Below are 21,235 nucleotides of genomic sequence, written 5' to 3'. Positions count from 1 at the left end.
CTCCTTGTCTTTGCTGTAGCCAGAAGTACTACAGATGGCAACCTCTTCTTAGCACTTATAAACATTTTCCCAAGCTGGAGAAAGCTGCTGTGTAAGAGCTGTGTACATCCAGAAGTCTCTTGGCTTTTGAAACTTATTGGGATGTTGAGGAAGGTTTGCAAAGCAATACCTCTTCACTTTTAGAAGTACCATCTACACTATTTTGTGAATTAGCTTCAAGGCAGAAGTTCACCCAAATCTTCACTAAAGCAAAATGCACTTCAGAATTTCCACAGACCAATTACACAGTGTGAAAACCCCAAACAGCTTTAGATGACAAAAAAGGGCTAGGATTACTATAGATTTTTCTTAACTTTTCTGTGGATTTTTTCTATTAATAAAGATTAGTATTTAGTATTATTTCTTAAGGCGTTAAAATATTGTTTGTAGCATAATATTTTTAAAGCATTGTAAAAGCTTAATTTACAATCATAGTAAAAAGTAATAGCTAAGTGTACATCATGAGAAAGGCGGGGCTAGATGAATCAAAAGTTGGAATTAAGATTGCCGGGAGAAATATCAACAACCTCAGATATGCAGATGATACCGCTCTGATAGCAGAAGGGGAAGAGGAACTAAAGAGCCTCTTTATGCGGGTGAAGAAGGAGAGTGCAAAAGTTGGCTTGAAACTCAACATTAAAAAAACTAAGATTATGGCATCCGGCCCTCTCAAATCCTGGAAAATAGATCGTGAAGAAATGGAAGTAGTGACAGATTTTATTTTCCTGGGCTCCAAGATCACCGCAGATGGGGACTACAGCCAAGAAATTAAAAGATGCTCCTGGGGAGAAAAGCTATGACAAATCTAGATAGATTACTGAAAAGCAGAGACATCACCTTGCCAACAAAAGTGTGTATAGTCACGGCTATAGTTTCCCCAGTTGCAATGTATGGCTGTGAAAGTTGGACCATAAGAAAGGATGAGCACCAAAGAATTAAGGCCTTTGAACTCTGGTGCTGGAGAAGACTCCTGCCAGTCCCTTGGACTGCAAGGCGATCAAACCAATCAGTCCTAGAGGAGATCAACCCTGACTGCTCTTTAGAAGGCCAGATCCTGAAGATGAAACTCAAATACTTTGGCCACCTAATGAGAAGGAAGGACTCACTGGAGAAGAGCCTAATGATGGGAACGATTGAGGGCAAAAGAAGAAGGGGATGGCAGAGAACGAGGTGACCGGATGGAGTCACTGAAGCAGTAGGTGTGATCTTAAATGGACTCCAGAAGATGGTAGAGGACAGGAAGGCCTGGAGGAATGTTGTCCATGGAGTCACGATGGGTCGGACACAACTTCGCAACTAACAACAACAACGGATTAATATTAATGTTAGTATGTTATCATAGCAACCCCAAACTATGTTATGTGGGTTTCTGAGTTTTCCATTTATGGTTTTTCAGTTAGGATATGAGAGTAGTTCATTCTCCTTCAATTATAACATTGGAAAGGTGAAAATTAGAAATCGGCTCCATGGCCAGAATGTATGAAAGAAAACGAATCTTACATTTGAATGTAAATAAAATTATTTGCATGATGAGAAAGAAGTAAGCAGTAAATTGGATAAAGCTTCCCATTAGATCTCCCTGCTCAACATGGGAGATCTGGGAATGAATTAGTTGAATGAATGTGTCTGTGGGAAGTAGAGTCTTCAGAAATGAAATGCCCGCATAAAAAGACAAGTTCTTATCAATGGTTATATAAACCATTGATATGCAGGTTTCCAAGTATTCAGCAGAAGGCGGAGCAAGGGAAAAGGAGAGGGAAGCTTGGAGAAAGGAGAAATCCTGGAATTAGTTTGCTTAAATTAAAAGCGTGGCTGGGTGAAGGAGCTTTAGCAAATTTGAAGATTGCTCAGTCCCCTCCCCGGGAAAATAGGAATGCTGTCCTGTATACCGAAGATGGGATCCAATGTGCTGTTTCTGCTGATTGACCCTCTCAGAAACTGGGTACTTCTGTGGTGGCCTGAGCAAGATTACCATAATTCTTTCCCTACAATTTTGGTTACTTGTCTGTATCATTTCTCTATAGTCTACCCTTCCTTCTATTTTCAAAGGTGGCTTGTTTAAATATAGGCTGTTTAATAACCGCCTTACACAGACACATTGATTTTGTTACCTATATCAAATTTGTCTTTCTCGCCAGAATAGCTTGAAGTTCCACATTTTAAAGAAATTTCCCTTTGTCTTGAATTTCATTCTCCTTGAATACTTACATCTGTTGGCTGGGGGAAAAAATCATTAATATCTCAGCTTTTTATTTTCTTAATATCCTAAATCTCAAGGTGAAATGTTCACTTCGGACCAAAGTCTCCACTACTTTCTAACCAATTATTCCATATTAGTGAAAGAAACTTTGTGATAGCTGATCTTCCAGTCTATTGACTTACCTGCAAAAAGGTGAATTTGTTAGCAGATCAAATCAGAAATTTACTAGCTCCTCTATATTTTCAGCAGAATAATGGAAATCTCTCATGATTATCATGCTTTCCCATTGCAGAAATTGGTAATCTGATCTAGGAAAGTATAATACTAATCTTCTATCTAATATGGTACTCTATGGCAAATGCATGCAATTGTATAGCAATTATTACTTCCTTTTCCTTTTATTTTCATACAAATGTACAAAAAAAATCTGTTTGCTGTTCTCTTACTCTGATGTGACTTGGTGTACTATCATGGATATGGTTCTGAACATATGTGCATTTAGAAAGTATATTCAAAATGAGTACTTTTTTTCCTCTTCAACATCTGATTGAGTTGATAATGATGTATCATACTTTCTGTGCCATTTCTTAGAAGCAGATGACCACATATCTTCATTGGGGTCTTCAAGTCCATTTCTGTAGAACATTAATTGGAATGAAATGCCCCTTGGAACTCCACTCGTGTATCCACTCCTATTACTGTATCTAGTTTATATTTTTGTAAGAAAATATAGTAAGAAGGGAATTACTGATTGACTTAAAAAAACCTGTATAATGGTAAATTAGCTAGATAATTTCACAATTGGTTCAATAATCTCTTCTATAGAATGCTCAGTAATAAATCAACAGCATAAATCAAGTACCATATGGCTCTGTCTGGGCACTGTGCAGTTCCATACTTTTATAAATTACTTAGAGAATTTGAAACTCTGCTATCAAATCTGCAGAGTTAATATAGTTCCAAAGCTAGGAGTGGTGGCTAATACTTCAGAGGAGAGAAAATTTAAATGTAGATGTAGAACATCAGGCTGAAAAGAATACGATCAAATTTAACAAGGAAAAATATTAAGTTCTGTTACCTGGGTAGGAAAAATAGAAGACATAAGTGGAGGATGGGGAACACAAAGCTTGACAGGGTATAGAAAGAGATCTGGATGTCCTTGTAGACCGTAAGTTAAATATGAGCCAGTAACATGATGCAACTATCCAGTAGATATTTTGAGGTACACATAAGAGCCTCTTTCCTGATCATAGGAAGTAGTTGTTCCATTCAGACTCCACTTATTGTAGAACACAGTAGCCAGTTCTGGGCATCACATTTCAGAATAACAGAGTTGGAGAGAACCTTACAATCACCTGATCAAGCAGGAGGCCCTCTCCCATTCAAAGTGGAGGTCTGTCAAGTTGATGAGAGTTTATGAAGAACAAATAAAGAACCCAGGTGTATTTAGTCTATAGAAGTTATTATTGGTGGGAGATAGGATAGCAATCTTCACATATCTGTGATATAAGATATGTGTCATAAAAGTCATGTCACAAAAGTTGTTAAGTTCTAAAAGTTGTAGAGAGCTAGGGAAAGATCCTTAGAATCTTTAAAAGTATTGCACAATACTTGTTTAGTTAATTGGTATTTTTAACTATTCAAATGCTGAATCTTAGATACAAGATTACAATTAAATTATCATAATTAAAAGAAATGGCATAATGTTTTTATAAACTGAATATAGTAGAATTTTCCCTTTAGAATAAGTTTTCACAAATTTGACTCCAATATGTTTTTATTCTTGTTTCTAAATATTCCTTTTCTTCCCTGAAAATCCTTCTATTTCTGCAGTGATTCTGAACCTGGTTTGAAGCAGAAGATTTGAATTAAATTGGTTGAATTGAATATACAAAAATGTACAAAAATATTTTAAATGCCAGAAATGTATTTCTAATCTTTCTTGGTTTATAGCCCATTTCCTCAGATTTTTCATTTGTTAACCTGAGAAAGAAAGAGTTTTTCAAGTTGCAGATTATGAATAATAACATTATAGGGAAATGAAATCCATAAAGTATATAATGTTATATAATGACAATTGCTATTCATAAAATATTAGGTGTGACAATGATATTAGACAACTGATTAACACATATACTATGATAAAAATCTCTGTTTAATCTGTTTTACTTTCCAGAAGCTGACTAGAACTTCACCTACCTCTCCAGCTATTCTTATTGACTGCTGCTTTTATTCTAAATATAATATTAATATTACATCATTTTATATATCATTATCCTGATGGTACTAATATTAGAAAAATGCTACGGTCTGCAAAAGTCATAAAACACTGTAATGAACCGTTTAGATAAACGTATTTACTGTATTTTTCGGAGTGTAAGACGCTCCAGACTATAAGACTCACCTACCTTTTTTGGTGAGGAAAACAAGAAAAAAAACTCTGTCTCCCAGCAATTTTGCCTCATTACAGCAGATAGCCTGCTTTTCTTTCATTTTCGTTTTCAGCATAGCTTGATTAGCACAAGAAAAAAAAAATCTGCTCCCAGCAATTTACCTCCTTGCAGCAAGCAGCAGAGGCTCACACAAAACAGCTGAGAGTTGGGAGGCCGAGCCAACAGTCAACTTGTGTTAATTAGGCTGTGCTGAAGTTGAAATGGGCTGTTTCTTCTTGCTGCTTGCTGCAAGGAGGTAAATTGCTGGGAGGCAGAGACGAAAGGGTAGGGACCAGAGAGTAGGCAGGGCTACATTCGGTGTATAAGATGCACCTAAATTTTCACCCCCTTTTAGGGGGGGAAAAGGTACATTTTATACTCTGAAAAATATTCTCCATATTGAACAGTACTAGAAACATGATAACAAGAGATTGACATAAATTACCTTAGTCCTATGAATTTGTGTATGTACTTCTGTAATCACACAGATGGAAGCTTTAGTCATCTTTATCTTAGTTCTGTGTCAAGATAATTCCCAGGCCTGATCTGAAGCTGTCTTCTCTATAGAATTGAAAGTTACTTGGTGATTACATTTGAAGTCCAGCACAGTTTTCTGTTTGTACCCTAAAGCTTCTGACCAACACTCTCAAATAAAAAGTGTTCTGTTGTGTATACATGTCTCGTTTTGTTGCTTTCCATTGTGTATTTGAAAAACTGTCCTCACATTTCAACTTAATTCCTTCACGCATTAATGTAACACTTGTTTGTGTATACTAATATTACTGATTATTTCTTGTTTCAGCTATTTGTACAAGAATGAAATCCAGTCAATTGACAGGCAAGCATTTAAAGGACTTGCCTCTCTAGAACAACTGTAAGTGCCTTTTCTCTACTGTGCTGTCATCTGTTTGGTTGCCTCAGAGAAAAAGTGCACGTTTTCCAATATTTCTTGTCTGCATGCCTTCTTGCATGATTGCACGGAATGGGTTTATGGTCCAGTGTGGTTGCAATCACTGGCATGCAGAAAGCGTATTTGTCAAGTATGTCATCTCTATGTTTACATTTTATTTTATATATTATTTCTATTTCAAGACAATCATGTGGCAATTTCCAAGGGCAAGCATAATTTTAGCACCAAATATAAATGTGCATAAGAATTAGGGCTCCTGTTTCTACAAGTAATTTATAGTTTGATAAATAGAGCAATAGAGAATAGATAAATAGAATAATAAACAAAATCCAGACAAATACTCCACTGTCTACAGCTTACGAATTCAACTTATTCCATTAGTCATTCAAATGGTTGAACTGTTTTTGGATATCGAGGGAGTAGGAACTTGTGTTGAAAAGATAATTAAACCCTGTAATTTGTATATTTGATAATAGATTTGATCATAATTTTGCAAATAATTATCTTAGAAAAAAAGCAGGCCAGCAATATTACTTCCTACCTCAAGATTGTCACAGATAATAGGAATAGCAGTTTGCACCCCTAATTCTTTAGAGTTTATTAAAAGGACTTGATTCCACATTGCTGATTTCTGTTATTTGGTACCATCCCAATAAAAATGTTTCACTTAATAATATACTGTATACATGATGATGCTTGTTTGAATGAACTGCTGCTTCAAGGAATACTTTGCCTTTGAAGTGTCCATATTAGTGGGCATAAGCAAACCACCATATATTTATTGGCTCTTATTGGGAAAAAAAACAAGCTATGATTCTAGGTGTCTGGTAGAAGCTACAATGACATCATGAACATCATAACATTTTTGAGCAAGTTATTACATCATTTAGAAAAATAAATTTTAGAGCCTACAATATATTGTACCAAATTAGTTGTGTTTTAAAATGGTTCCATTTACATTGATTGGGACTTTTAATTCTGATAACTTTGACATAGTAAGAGCAATGGATGGTCAGAATTTGTATATCGTAAAACTGACCAGGTTTCATTCTAATCCATCCCAATCACACTGAAAATAGACAGGCACATTCCCATATTTTCCCTCTACCTTCCATTTTCTAATTGATAAACCAGCCAAGGAATAATCATAGATATTTAATTTGGAAATTATACCCAAAACCATTTTTGGGGTATATATTTTTACATTACTGTTATTTCTTAAAATATGTGGAGTCTACATTGCACAAAATAGGACTGTTGTTATCATCATTGTCATTGTCAAAATAGTATATGTATTTCGAAGAGTTTCATAGTTTACATAGGACATGTGCATTTTAATGAACTCTGTTATGGTGCAGACATTCTATTTTTTCTTGCTTGGATCCATCCAGTAGCATGATCAATAAACTGTCTGTTCCTTAATATATCCTACCTTAGCATCCTTTTAAATTCTCTTTGCAAGTTAGAATCATAAGATTATCCTTTGCTGACAAACCCTGGGGAGCTACAAAGCAGGACTTGGCATGCATTGAAGCAAGCAATTTCCTTTTCCGTGTGCAGTCTCGGAAAGAACCAAATAAGAATGATTCCTTGTAATACCGCATGCAGATACATCACACAATGTAAATTGAAGAAATATTCCAGCATTAAAGTCTTCCTAAATTTGGTATAGTTCATTGATATAAAAATCCCATGTTAATAGTTAACAGATTGGCCATGAATACATTTTTAAGCACGAGCGGTTTAACTCCAGCAACATTCTCATGAGGTTGATCTCAGATCTATCAGCCTCATTTTCTTTGTAATAGAATCCCAGACGCTTAATTCTGGCATGATACTTATTTTAAAGGAAAAAACAGGGTCTACTTTTTGCTACACTTGAAAAATACGCTCGTTACTCAAAGCAAATCCCTTTTTTTCCCATTTGGATTTTTTCAGATTTTGGAAAATAATAATACAATCTTGAAATATGCATGATAGTACTTTAAATTGCATGTAAGAGCTTAATAGAAAGTTTCAGAAACAGCATTCGATAGAATCTGATTTTATTCTGTTGAATATTTACTGCCCAAGGAATGTTTTGATATTCATTGTTCTCAATTATTACAAAACTTCCTTCCTGAGTTTATTCACTTTCATTTAATAATCATGGAATAAATGAAGTAAATGCATAAATGAGGTTGATTGGAAAGGCAAATGTTCTCCATGAATCTTTTGCTTTCAAAGTGTCTGAATTCATAAACTTTACATAAGAAAGCTGCTGCTTATTTTGACCTCTTCATCATTCTTCCCCTCCTACAATTTTCAGGAAGATACAAATGAAGAAGCCAAATTGAAATTAATATATCACTTTTCTCCCTTCTGTCACAGTACCTTTATATGGTAACATGAATTTAATGAGATATTTTGAATCTCATCCTTGGTTCAGAAGTGTGCAAATATTTGTTTCCTAACATGTACCTCAGGTTGTGGTTTCTGATCTTAGGGCTTGTTTAATAAACCCTCAATTTCCCCTTACATCTACACTTCAGATGTAGTTATGGTGGAACTCAAATAAGGAAACTAGTTTAAAAAAAAAACCATGGTAAATCTGAATCTAGTTTGCAGAATTAGTACAGAGATAACAAAAATTGTTGTGTTGCATGGAGGACTTTATTAAGATTACCACACCACACCGCACCATCTACTTCACTGTGTACATAATTTTTATTAAAATAGAAGGTGGTTCTGTTGTGGAGCTTTTGCTTGCAGCCTGATGAAATACTATCTTTAGTTTTTTTCCAGAGAAGTAGGCTGAGACATACCTCTTATAATAGTTGAGGCAGGATACAACAGGCATAGGGCAACTGCATATGGACCTTTCCATATCCCCTGTGGAAACTTGCAAATTCTCCATCAGTAGCAAGCCCTGAAGAAAAATGATTAACTAGTAGTATAGATGTAAAGATTGAATGGAAGTAATTAAGCATCCTTTCTAAACTTAGCTTTTGTAAGGATCCCTGAATTCTTGTTATTTCAGCCACACAGATTTCGAAATACATATTTGCTGTGGATAATATTTAACGTATCTTTTGCATACCTTTCCTTACTGTTAGCAAATTTTCATTATATTTTTCTATTTCGGATTTACCTTTTTCGCTCTTCTGAGAAGAGAAAACCAATATCTACCAGACTTGCAGCCAATATCACTTAAGTGACAGTGCTAGGAAGAAACTTTTGAAGGTTAAACAATGCTCTTCTTTTACCTGTTCAGGTGTTCCATAGATGTGGTATGTTCATTTCAGCTTCTTTTCTTAGACTTTTGGACTTCCTCATAGTGAACAGAAAGATTTGGGATTTTATTTCTGATTGTTTAAATGCAAGAAGAATCCTAAGAGGATTCTGGTTCCCACTAGCTAAGAATCTCTTGATTTCTATAGCAACCTAAGGTAAATGGGAGTACAATTGCCTTTTGGACATTAGTGTTCAACTTAATGAGATTGGGAACAAGAAAAGCAGAGCTTAAAATGTTTGCGGGTGGGACAAGTGATTGACCCTCCCCTTCCATGCTTTTTCCACATATTTTCCCATCCTGTTCGGGTATAATACCTAAAATTGTCATCATAGCCACCAAAATAGGAACATAGCTCTTCATCCTATAGAGCTGAACTGCAATTCATAGCCTATATTCCATATTCTGCTTTATAGCAATAGCATAGCAATTTAGATTTATATTCCACTCCATAGTGCTTTGATGCACTCTCTGAACAGTTTACAGTGGCAGCCTATTGGCCCCAACAACCTCGGTCCTCATTTTACTGACCTCGGAAGGATGGAAGGCTGAGGCAACTTTGAACTGGTCAGGATTGAACTCCTGGCCATGGGCAGAGTTAACTTGCAGTACTGCATTCTAATCATTGTGCCACCATAGCTCGTATTATTTTCCTATACTTGATTACTTTTTGTTGCTTTGAATATGTAAATCTTTCTTATATATAATTCATGTTCTATGCAATGAAGAATTGGGTTGATATATCTAAGCATATTTAAACTGAAGCTTTCTGACTAGAGAAGAAATGTACACTTGTTTCACAATGCTAAACCTTAATTGGTTTTGTCTTAGCACTTTGTGGGAAGATAGCCAGTTGAAATTTGAAAAACATGGTTTCATGGCTTAGCCTGTTGCATTAACTCTACCAATTGGAGTTTATTCAGTAATAATTAAGCAAACAACGACAATATGATATGAAATCCCAGTCATATAATTAAATTTCTTACTTGTTTATCTCTTTTTTAAAAAAACAAATAAGCTGGAGATAGAAATCTCAATGGGCAGAATATATTTATCAACCATTAAAATTATTCATACATAATATATAAAGCATTGATAATTTACCATTATTTTTAGTGTGTAAGCTTAATTCTCAAGCTATTGGTGATGTTTGTTAATTATAATAAATTTGTGCAGAATGACATAAATATGAGGTAGTCTTTATATTTTATCACTGATTTTCAGGCAAAAGCTGAGGCTAGGATCTAACTTTATTTGAACATTTTAAAAAATAGGTTTTAGTTTGCATTATTATTATTATCATCATCGTATTATTATTATTTCTTTTTCTATATCCTCTTATTTTTTTCTCCCACTAACTTTTTAACAGATATCTGCACTTTAACCAGATTGAAACATTGGAGCCAGAATCATTCACCCATCTTCCCAAACTTGAAAGATTGTAAGTGTTTTTCTTTTTTCATTTTCTTTCACCCATATGTTAGCTTTTTTTAAGCCTATCAAGTCACAGTATTTCTATATAACACTTGGAAACATTATTAAAATTACTGCTCAAACTTGGCTTAGATCTAAGCTTTTAGGATCTATGCAGATCCATTTTTAATAGTACTTTTATTAAAGTTTACAATTAGATAAATAAAAACTTATAGAAACTGAAAACTTAGATGAATAAAAAAATGTAGAAGATGTGGAAAAGAAAGAAATTAGAAAGAGAACAAGAAAAAAAACAAGAATAAGCTAAAGAAAAGGAAATATATAAAAAATGACTCCCCCCCCTTCATCACAACTGTAAAAATTTTAGTAACTTATCATCTTCTGTTAAAATATAGCAAATGATCTCTTCTTCCCATTTTCCATCTTTTATGTTTAAATAAATCCTGCATCATCGTATTTCAGTCCTGTTGTTCATTTTAGCCTTGATCAAATTCACCAACTGTATAGTCCTTTATTTTACTTCTAACAATCTTAATCTTTAGTGTTATTATTTATTAAAATTTGATGCCATCCATCTTCCCTATAAGGTGACTCTGGGCAGCTTACAGATTATAAAAAGATAAATAGAAAAGTAATTAAAATTTGACTATGAAAAATGTTGACCCTGTACAATAAAATGGGACTAAGAAATGGACAGCACAAGGATGATGCCTCCTCAGCTGGTCAAACACCTCCTGTAGTGAGCGCCCCTCAGAACCCCAAGCCAACCAGTAAAACCAAGTTTTAACACCATTTCAGTAGGCCAAAAGTGTGGGAGCAGTTCTCACTTCTGGTTATATTATTAGAATCTCTTATTTATATGCCAAAAATAATAACATAAAGATTGTAGGTTAAACAATTACACCCAATCAGTCAATCAGCTCTATGCTGCGTCACCTGTAAAGTAATGGAATCTATCATCAACCAATCCATTTCCCTCCACCTTGAAACAAACAACCTACTCTCTAATAAACAATTTGGTTTCAGAAAAAAATTGTCATGTAACTTACAACTTCTCCACTGTAAAAACATATGGACTACTCATCTTGATCAAGGCAAAGCAATAGATACAATCTACATAGACTTCTGCAAAGCTCAGTAGTACACGATAAACTTCTCCTAAAACTAAAAACCTACGGCATTTCAGGACCTCTTCACAATTGGATAACTGCTTTCCTATCAAACAGACAACAAGTGGTCAAAATTGGCAATGCTCTCTCAAATCCTGTTCCTGTCAATAGTGGCATTCCTCAAGGCAGCGTTCTTGGACCAACACTCTTCATACTATACATAAATGTTCTCTGTGACCATATCTCAAATTATTGTGTTCTCTTTGCTGACGATGTCAAACTATTTAACACCAACAACAACACTACTACCCTTCAAAATGACCTTGACTTTGTATCCGATTGGTCTAAAACTTGGCAACTCCGAATCTCAACCAGCAAATGCTCAGTCTTACATATTGGAAAAAAGAACCCAAACACTAAGTACAAGCTTGATGGACATTACCTTACTGATGACTCCCACCCTGTAAAAGACCTTGGAGTTTTCATATCAAATGATCTAAGTGCCAAAGCCCATTGCAACTACATAGCAAAAAAGGCTCTAAGAGTTGTAAACCTAATTTTGCGTAGCTTCTTTTCCAAAAACACTACACTACTAACCAAAGCATACAAAACATTTGCAAGACCCATTCTTGAATAAAACTCACCTGTCTGGAACCCATACCACATCTCTGACATTAATACAATTGAACGAGTCCAAAAATATTTTACAAGAAGAGTTCTCCGCTCCTCTATAAACAACAAAATACTTTATAATTTATTTTCTTTCATTATATGTGCTTGTATATAATGTTGTGACAAAAATAAATAAAAAAAAATATCCATTAAATTCACACCAGAAGAAACCGCCTATTAACCATAATCAAACAAACACTCTTCACATTTTTTCTTCTACCCAGCAATCATTAAACCCTATATCATAAAATTCTAACATTTTCTTTCTCTCAAAGCCCTTGTCAATTTTATCAAAGTCCATTTGTAGTTTTAATATAGCCTCCCCAGTAAATCTCTTGTATTTTAGTTTACATAAATAATCCATATAATATTATAGAACTTGCGATCTTTTTATCCCTTCTCACAAAATTCCGCAAAACTATTAACAAGCCTCTTTTGTAAATCCCATTAAAGGAAAATTATTTAGAACACTCTTGGTTTGTTGTTTGTGTGTCCCTTTTAATTAAAAGGACATCAGACAGTTTCGTTTGTATGTTTAGTGTAACATGTTTTTCCATGTCATTTTTGTAACCTGTCATTTTTAAATCTATTTTGAATTCCATTTTAATCTTGTCAGGTAGAACTTGTTCCTCTTCCATAACATCTGTCAGACACAGTCTCTCCACAGAGAGGCAGATGCTATTAAAATTAACTTCTAAAATATTCTTCAATGTGTTCTATATTAAAATATTTTACTTCATTCTGTAATTGTAAATTGAGTAAGTATTCTTCTTCTTTAATTATAATCTTTACTTCCCTCTAGTTCCCTCTAATCTCCAACATTTAAAAACTTTTTTAAAAAAAGTTAAAAACAAAATCATTTTCCCATAGGACGCTTTCTTTATAATTAATTCCAAAATTTCATTTCAAATTTATCAGAATGCTTAGACTGTTTGCAACTTTCTGAAATCAAAGTTTTAATTGCTCTTTTGCTGTTCATTAAAAATTTTTTTAAAGACCTTAAACTTGTATTTAAAACTAAAGTAAGAATCAAAGAAAACTCAACCAGTAACGTAAAATGTGTCAATCTAAAGGTTTCTAATAGCTGAAAAGCTGTTAGCAAGCAGTTTCCAAAAGTGATTTAAAAAGGAAGTATGTGAATTTAGTATCCTTTCAAAGAGATGACTGCATTTTTACCACGATGGGTTTTCCATTGTCTCCCAGGGCTCTAAACCTGCCAGAGACTGATGTCTTGTGGTCTTGTCTAGAGGAGCAATTCTCTGGAGCACTTGTGGCTGATCTCAGTTCCTCTCTTAGTTCTGAGAGGAATTATTAAAGAGATAGTCTACTCGCCATCTCATCAATTGTCTGCTTTTCGCTGAACCATCTTCAGTCCTCCAGTTTTTCCCCAGTAACCCTTATTCTGTTTGGATCTAGATCTATGCTTACTTAAATGAAGGATAGTGATGTGAACTGCAAAGTTTCACTTAAAACATCCAGGGCTGGTTACTTCTTTCTTATGATACCATCTGGGTAGCTATATTGTTTGTATTTATTTATGTGTTAATTTATTCAGACTACCAAGTACCCTATTCGGTTCCTCTGGTTAAATGAATCCATGATTGTGGCCCAAGACTTACCTTACTCTTTTCTTTTAATTATTTTTTTTATTTATAAAACAACACAATATAACAAACACAAAACACATAACATATATTCCCTTATTACAGCTGTTTTGTAGTGGTAGTCTTCTAATATTTACATTTTCTCCCATTTCCCCTTATAATATTTATTTCCTTCTTGTCCCATTATCCCTTATTACGCTGTAATTTCTATCACTCATAATATTGATTTTATACATTATCTTACAGTTTACTAATTTGACAGAGTCTACTATTAAGATTTACTTTACTCTTAATAGTAGACTCTATCAAATTAGTACCCAGTTAAAGTAATACAAGCTAAGACGTATTAATCATAGTATTTATTTGCATATAAACAATCAATATTCTGATGGAGATTTCTGGCTTATTGTTTATGAGATATACACTAGTGCACACAGTTCATTTTTTCTTGATTGCCTCTTCCAATCAACATGTTGGAATGAACCTTACCTAAATTAAGCTAAAACTTAGTCTTATTTCAAAATCAGAATTCTGTAAGTTATGTTACAAACCAGAGTTAGTTTTTGGTTTATGATTCTTTCACATATAATCTTAAAATTCTTCTTTCTACTCAGTTGCTCTTTGAGGAATCTTGCCTTAATGATCTGACTGTATAAATAAATATAGGTAGTCTTCAAGTTGCGACCACAATTGAGCCCAAAATTTATGTTGCTAAGTGAAACATTTGTTAAGTGAGTTTCCCCATTTTATGACTTTTCTTGCCACACCTGTTAAGTGAATCATTACATTTGTTAAGTTAGAAACATGGTTGTTATTAAGTGAATCTGGATTCCCCATTGGCTTTGCTTGTCAGAAGGTCACAGAGTTGATCACATGATCCTGGTACACTGCAACCAGCATAAATATGAACCACTTGCCAAGCATCTGACTCTTGATCACGTGACCGTGGGGATGCTGCAATGGTTGTAAGTGTGAAAAATGGTCAAAAGTCACTTTTTGCATTGCACTTTGCAAAGTTTGCATTGTAACTTTGAACAGTCACTAAATCAACTGTTGTAAGTCAAGGACTACCTGTACACTCGTTTACAATTAACCAGAACATGCTACAGTTCTAACTGTACTACATGAATAAAATCAGTAATGTAGCTTTGTACATCAAAAAAGTTATTTTCTCAATTAAAGCGCTCTACACATTTGTGGTGAAGCCCATTGAATTTAGTAAAATTTAATACAGTACTAAACATTCATGAGTTTGGACTAAGCAGCACTTTTATTTTGTATTAATAGCATTCTGCTGATATATATAATATGATAATAGGTTATCAGGAATTCTTATTATTAGTGTAACAGTATAAGCTGGAAGGTAGGTTCCTTGTTTATATGAATGTGATACTATATAACAAGAGACCTTGGTTTTTTTTAGTATTATAGGAGAAGATAGAATTTTTCATAATACATTTAAATTTTTTTAACAGATTTTTACACAACAACAGAATTTCTCATTTAATTCCTGGGACATTTAGTAATTTGGAATCCATGAAACGACTGTGAGTAAACAAAAAACTTTAAACTTTGCACTTGGCATTTTAAACATTTGTTTTATGAAACATCACTTTTTGCTTTCCTTATCATCTATTATTCAGTCAAAGTTCCTGATAATTTTGGAATTGATCATGTTTATTCTGTTGCCCCTGAACAAGCAGCTTTTTCTGGCGTTCACAATTACACTATTTAAACTAGTTGGATTTAACAGAAGCATCATATCTCTAAACATGTTTCCAACATTTGTTTATAACAGGGGTCTCCAAACTTGGTCACTTTAAGCCTGGAGGACTTCAACTCCCAGAATGCCCCAGCCAGCTCTGCTGGCTGGGGAATTCTGGGAGTTGAAGTCCGCCAGGTTTAAAGTGGCCAAGGTTGGAGATCCCTGGTTTATAACATATACGCATATTCTCCTTTTTTTGTTTTGTTTAGGATGATATGTTCAAAAATATTTCAACAAAGAAGACATTTCCAACCTTGAAACCTTATTTTGAATTTGCTGGAAGTGTTCCAAAAATGGAAGGAGCATTTCAGTTTTATTCCAAATTTGTTTTGTTTTGATTTTACAAGAAAACTCTTCTAATCATGAAACAGTGGTAAAAACTGTCTGGTTTCAGTAGGGTAGAACGTTTCAGCCTCAGTAGGATTTTCACAGCTCTGATCATGAAATGTAAATGGTAGGGATGAGATTATTTTATTTTTTTAATTTTTTTTCAGTATGATTCAATTCAATTTAGGTGCTGCCTGATTCCAGACAGACTTTGGGCAGCCCGCAATAAATAGATATCAGAAAGACGAATAAACAAAAGGAGATCTGGCCACTTGACATCAAACCATATGCCTGGTACAGGGATCTGCAAACTTGGCTCTTTTAAGACTTGTGGACTTCAACTCCCAGAGTTCCCAGCTTTGCTGGCTGAGGGACTCTGGGAGTTGAAGTCCACAAGTCTTAAAAGAGCCAAGTTTGCAGACCCCTGGCCTAATACATCCACCACAAGGTCCGTCCATCCTAATACAAATCCTTGGAGAAGATCCAGCTTTTCAAAGCCTTCTGGAACATCATCCTGATGAGAGCCAGATGGTCTCCAGGGGGATCTTTATTCCAGAGGGCATGTGCCACAACAGAGATGGCACACCTCCTAAACTCTTTCTCTCCTTTCTGAAGTTTAGAAAGTGACTGAAATTTTCCTTGGGGTGGCATTTACCACCTACACACACATTTTAATATGGCACAGGCTTTGCTTTCTAATATCCCAAATCCTAATTGAGAAAAGAAAACCACAACCAAAGGAATTGGATTCCGTTTTCACATGCATCTGTTTTGTAAGCTGATGTAAGTCTTTTGGGACTTGGCAGCATACAAACACAATAAAGTAACTATATTTTGTATGTCCTGGTTTTTGAGTTTTTCTGTTCTTCAGTGACTAGGAAGTACTGTAATGTGGTTAATCATATGACCGCATCTCATAGTTTTTTAAACAAGAGTCCTAGAACAAACATGTACAGTGCTGAGCCTTCTAAGTAGAAACAGTGATGATTTCTTGTTTTATCCAGACGTCTGGATTCCAATGCACTTCACTGTGACTGTGAAATATTATGGCTGGCAGAGCTGTTAAAAACATACGCCGAATCTGGTCATGCGCAGGCTGCAGCCACATGCGAATATCCAAGGAGGATTCAGGGAAGGTCTGTGGCCACAATAACACCAGAAGAACTTAACTGTGGTGAGATTGCCTTAAAGTTATGGATATGCTTTCTCCATGTTTTATGAGAGAGATTATATATTTTAGAGCAGGGATCTGCAACCTTGATAAGGTTTAAGGTTTGTGGACTCCCAACTCCCAGAATTCCTCAGCCAGGAATTCTGGGAGCTGAAGTCCATAAGTCTTAAAGTCGCCACAGTTGGAGACCATTGTTTTAGAACCTGTCTTCACTGTAAAATGCAAATTATGCATATATAACATGTGTATGTGTGTGAATAAATAAATATAAAAACCAACAACTCATTAAGTCTTTTGATACAAGAGGAAAGAAGACTACTGAATGTCTTTTGGACAAGGTAAGTCTTTGCTTAGTGACCACAATTGAGACCAGCAGCTTTGTTGCTAAGTGGACCATGATGGGCTTACAACATCACTTCCTATTCAGTTGTTAAACAAACCCCACAGTCGTTAAGTGAGACATCACGTGATCACAATTTTGCTGCCAATTTCTCTATTTTTTTTTTATTTATTTACATTTATATCCCGCCCTTCTCCGAAGACTCAGGGCGGCTTACAGTGTGTAAGGCAATAGTCTCATTCTATTTGTATATTTACAAAGTCAACTTATTGCCCCCCCAACAATCTGGGTCCTCATTTTACCTACCTTATAAAGGATGGAAGGCTGAGTCAACCTTGACTCTGCTTCTCAGAAGCTGGTTTTGAAGTAAGCAGTTGTAATCCTGAGTCTGCAGGACACTTCAGTGCCCATAAATGCAAGGACTGGCTGCAAAGCTTGGGTTTTTTTTACACTTTGAATGGTCACAGCAGTTGGTAAGCAAGGACTACCAGTATAAAGGCTGTACTGGAAAGGAAGGCATTTTTCTAGAGGAGGTTTTCTGGTTGTGTTTTAATCTGTTTACGACACTACATTTTACAACTATGATAGTAGCTTTTAACATTAAAAAGTCATAATAATTCAGAAGTGCTTAGGGCAGAGAAAATTCCAAGCAACATAGTTTGTCACTTTTGTATTAAGTGACTGCTTTTGGAGTTTGGTGATAGAGGAGTGATGTTTTCTCTTTCTCTTTCAACTTCTGAACAGTGTTTTTATATGATGAAAATATTCCATTGTGTCTTGTACAAAAGCTCCTTCTCAGCAGTGATATCATTAAAGATAAAATAATGTAATAAAAAATCGAGAATTGTTGCGTGGTTCTTTTTTCCATCCTTTAATACTGAAAATAAACATTTTGTTGCAATGTGTCATGTGATGAAGAGACATGTCAAAAAAAGGAATCCTAAAGAAATGGTGCGTTATCATATACAGTTATATTATAATCTTCTTTGTTATTTTAATCATCAAATTATGATTTATTCTATAATGCTAAGTACTCATCTAGGGCCAGAAGCTCTGATAATATTCAAAGATTACAGAAAATCTAAAATTGGGTAATTGGACACTTTTCTATGGAATTGTATAAATTGGCAAATTCCAATGTTTATATTAATTATCACACCAATGAGAAACAGTGATTTATATCCTATTTTAAAATTAAGAACTAAACTGCTTTTAAATTCCGATTTTATAGAGCTTTCTTTTCATATGCTTTGTTGATAAATCCAGAAAGGCCAAGAATTACATCAGAGCCTCAGGATGTGGACGTAACCTCAGGGAATACCGTCTACTTCACTTGCAGAGCTGAAGGAAATCCCAAACCAGAAATCATTTGGCTTCGCAACAAGTAAGATTGTTTTAAAAAGACTGTGTAAAACAATGGTTCTGATACTGTATTTGCGTGGTGCCTTCTGAACAAAACTATTTTCACCTTTTTTTCTCGGTTTGAACATATTCGTTATTGAAAAGTGGTAATGCTATTCCTACGTTTCTTTCTCTGTAGTAATGAACTCAGTATGAAAGCAGATTCTCGATTAAACTTGCTTGATGATGGGACTTTAATGATTCAGAATACACAAGAGACAGATCAAGGCATTTACCAATGCATGGCAAAAAATATAGCCGGAGAAGTTAAAACTCAAGAAGTGACTCTGCGCTACTTTGGTTCGCCAGGTAGGAAGATTTAGTAATGCCAACCTTTTTTTAAAAAGAAAAAAAAATCTGTCTTTCCTGTTCAAGAGAGCTATTTGCTACTTCTGCATTTATTTAGATTTTTCTCCCACCTTTTTTTTTTACATATTTTTTTTCGCATAACAAACCGTGAGGTTGGATTATGCAGGGAGAAAGTGACTATCCTGAGTCAGCCAGATGGTTTTCATGCCCAAGGGAAGATTGGAACACAGACTCCCAGTTTCTATCTAAGCACCTTAGTCACTACACTATCCTGGCATTGTATGTGCTAGTATAATAGGCCTACAGATAAATTGTAAGATATTTCAAAATACCATAGCAAAAAAGATATTTTACTATAATGTCCTTATGAATCATAAAACCCCTATAATATTTAAGAGGTAAAGGTTTCCCTCACACATACGTGCTAGTCGTTCCCAACTCTAGGGGGCGGTGCTCATCTCCGTTTCAAAGCCGAAGACCCAGTCTTCTATCAGAAGACGTCTCCGTGGTCATGTGGCCAGCATGACTAAACGCCAAAGGTGCACAGAACACTGTTACCTTCCAACCAAAGGTGGTCCCTATTTTTCTACTTGCATTTTTTACGTGCTTTCAAACTGCTAGGTTGGCAGAAGCTGGGACAAGTAACGGGAGCTCACCCCATCATGCGGCACTAGGGATTTGAACCGCTGAACTGCCGACCTTTCGATCAACACCTCAGCGCCTAAGCCACCGCATCCCTTCCATAATACTTAGGACCAATTAAATTAAGATAACAAGATGAAACAAATACCTTTGCTTTAATTGTGAGATAAGTTCTCTTTTTCTTTTTATTGTTATATTACCTTTACTGGATTTGAGTCAGCTACATAAGAATACTTTTAGAGAAAATTGTAATAGTAGTAAGAGATAATCTTATTTCTTCTGCCTAAGTATATCACACTGCTGAGTTCTTTGTACATGATAAGCAAACCTAAGATGCATTCCATAATGTTGTAGCAAATGCAGTTGTTATTTAAAAACATTTCCTTTTTTTGATGCTTTGTTTAATGTGGCAAAAATAATTGTACTCATGCAGTTTCCTAACCTTGGGAACTTTTAAGAAGTGTGGACTTCAACTCCCAGAATTCCCCAGCCATCCTAAGTTTGAGAAATATTATGTCAATGGAAAGTATTATAGGCATGCTCTCTTTTTAAACAGCTCGGCCAAGTTTTGTGATTCATCCACAAAACACAGAAGTTCTGGTTGGAGAGAGTGTCACCCTGGAATGTAGTGCAACTGGGCACCCCCAACCACGTATCACATGGACAAAAGGTGACAGGACACCTCTGCCGAATGATCCACGGATCACCATCACTCCATCAGGAGGGCTTTATATCCAGAACGTGGAGCAGGAAGAGGGTGGCGAATATACCTGCTTCGCAACCAACAGTCTCGATAGCATCCATGCGACTGCCTTCATTATTGTGCAAGGTAGGCAGTACTTTAAAAGGTGATTTGGGTTTGAAGTTTATTCCAACCTGTAGATCATTTAAAATTTTTAAAGGATACAAACAGGATTTTCCCCAAATGGAGTTTGTATTTCCAGTGCAATCCCATATTAATCAGCTAATATTTGGAAAGTAGAATTGCATATTGACAGCTTTGATAATGTCCTAATGCTTCTTTGAGTGTTTGATAAGTATTTCACGTATTGTTATTATCTTACAAATATATTTTGTATATTATCTGTGTGGGCTGTTAAGCTGGTTGTGATTATATTGTTTTCTTTATAATATAATTTGACTTGAAAAAAAGGAAAGAAAGCAAAGTATTATGAATCCAGAGAAGAGTTCTACTTTTTTGAGTCACACCTTTACTTTGGATTTTTGTTTTCATTTATTTTTCATCCAAAGTCCCAAGTGGTCTAATAATCGTGGATGGTTGCATGTGTTTAGCCAGGTGTTTAGCCAGGTACCAAAGATCTGTAATGGAAGTGGTTCTCACTCCATAGTTCAAAGAATACAAAACAAAATATGTTTGTGTATATATAGATTAAACTGCTTTAATTATTTGTCTCCCTTTTACACAGCTGTACCTCAGTTTACTGTGACCCCTCAAGACAGAAGCGTGATTGAAGGACAGACTGTCGATTTTTCTTGTGAGGCACAAGGATATCCACAACCAGTCATTGCATGGACTAAAGGAGGTCAGAATTTAGATTTCAATAAAACACGAGACTCAGAAAACTATAGAATAGGTTATCACAGCATG

General features: G+C 35.1%; 1 protein-coding gene across 3 annotated transcripts in view; it reads left to right on the top strand.

Moving 5' to 3' along the window:
* Nucleotides 1–21,235, top strand: part of PXDN (peroxidasin) — a 107,070-nt gene that overhangs the window by 41,804 nt on the left and 44,031 nt on the right. For 2 of the 3 annotated variants that reach the window (XM_058177763.1, XM_058177780.1), the window contains exons 4-11: nucleotides 5,474–5,545; nucleotides 10,222–10,293; nucleotides 15,147–15,218; nucleotides 16,768–16,937; nucleotides 18,541–18,658; nucleotides 18,815–18,984; nucleotides 20,183–20,455; nucleotides 21,054–21,170. In XM_058177763.1, coding sequence (XP_058033746.1) covers nucleotides 5,474–5,545; nucleotides 10,222–10,293; nucleotides 15,147–15,218; nucleotides 16,768–16,937; nucleotides 18,541–18,658; nucleotides 18,815–18,984; nucleotides 20,183–20,455; nucleotides 21,054–21,170 — 1,064 coding nt within the window. The remainder of the gene's footprint in view (nucleotides 1–5,473; nucleotides 5,546–10,221; nucleotides 10,294–15,146; nucleotides 15,219–16,767; nucleotides 16,938–18,540; nucleotides 18,659–18,814; nucleotides 18,985–20,182; nucleotides 20,456–21,053; nucleotides 21,171–21,235) is intronic. The other variant, XM_058177772.1, reaches the window with a different exon arrangement.

This window comes from Ahaetulla prasina, chromosome 1 (genome assembly GCF_028640845.1).
Source record: "Ahaetulla prasina isolate Xishuangbanna chromosome 1, ASM2864084v1, whole genome shotgun sequence".
NCBI classification, from domain to species: Eukaryota; Metazoa; Chordata; class Lepidosauria; order Squamata; family Colubridae; genus Ahaetulla; species Ahaetulla prasina.
The sequence above is the reverse complement of the archived record's forward strand: the minus strand, read 5'-3'. Positions and strand labels throughout refer to the sequence as shown.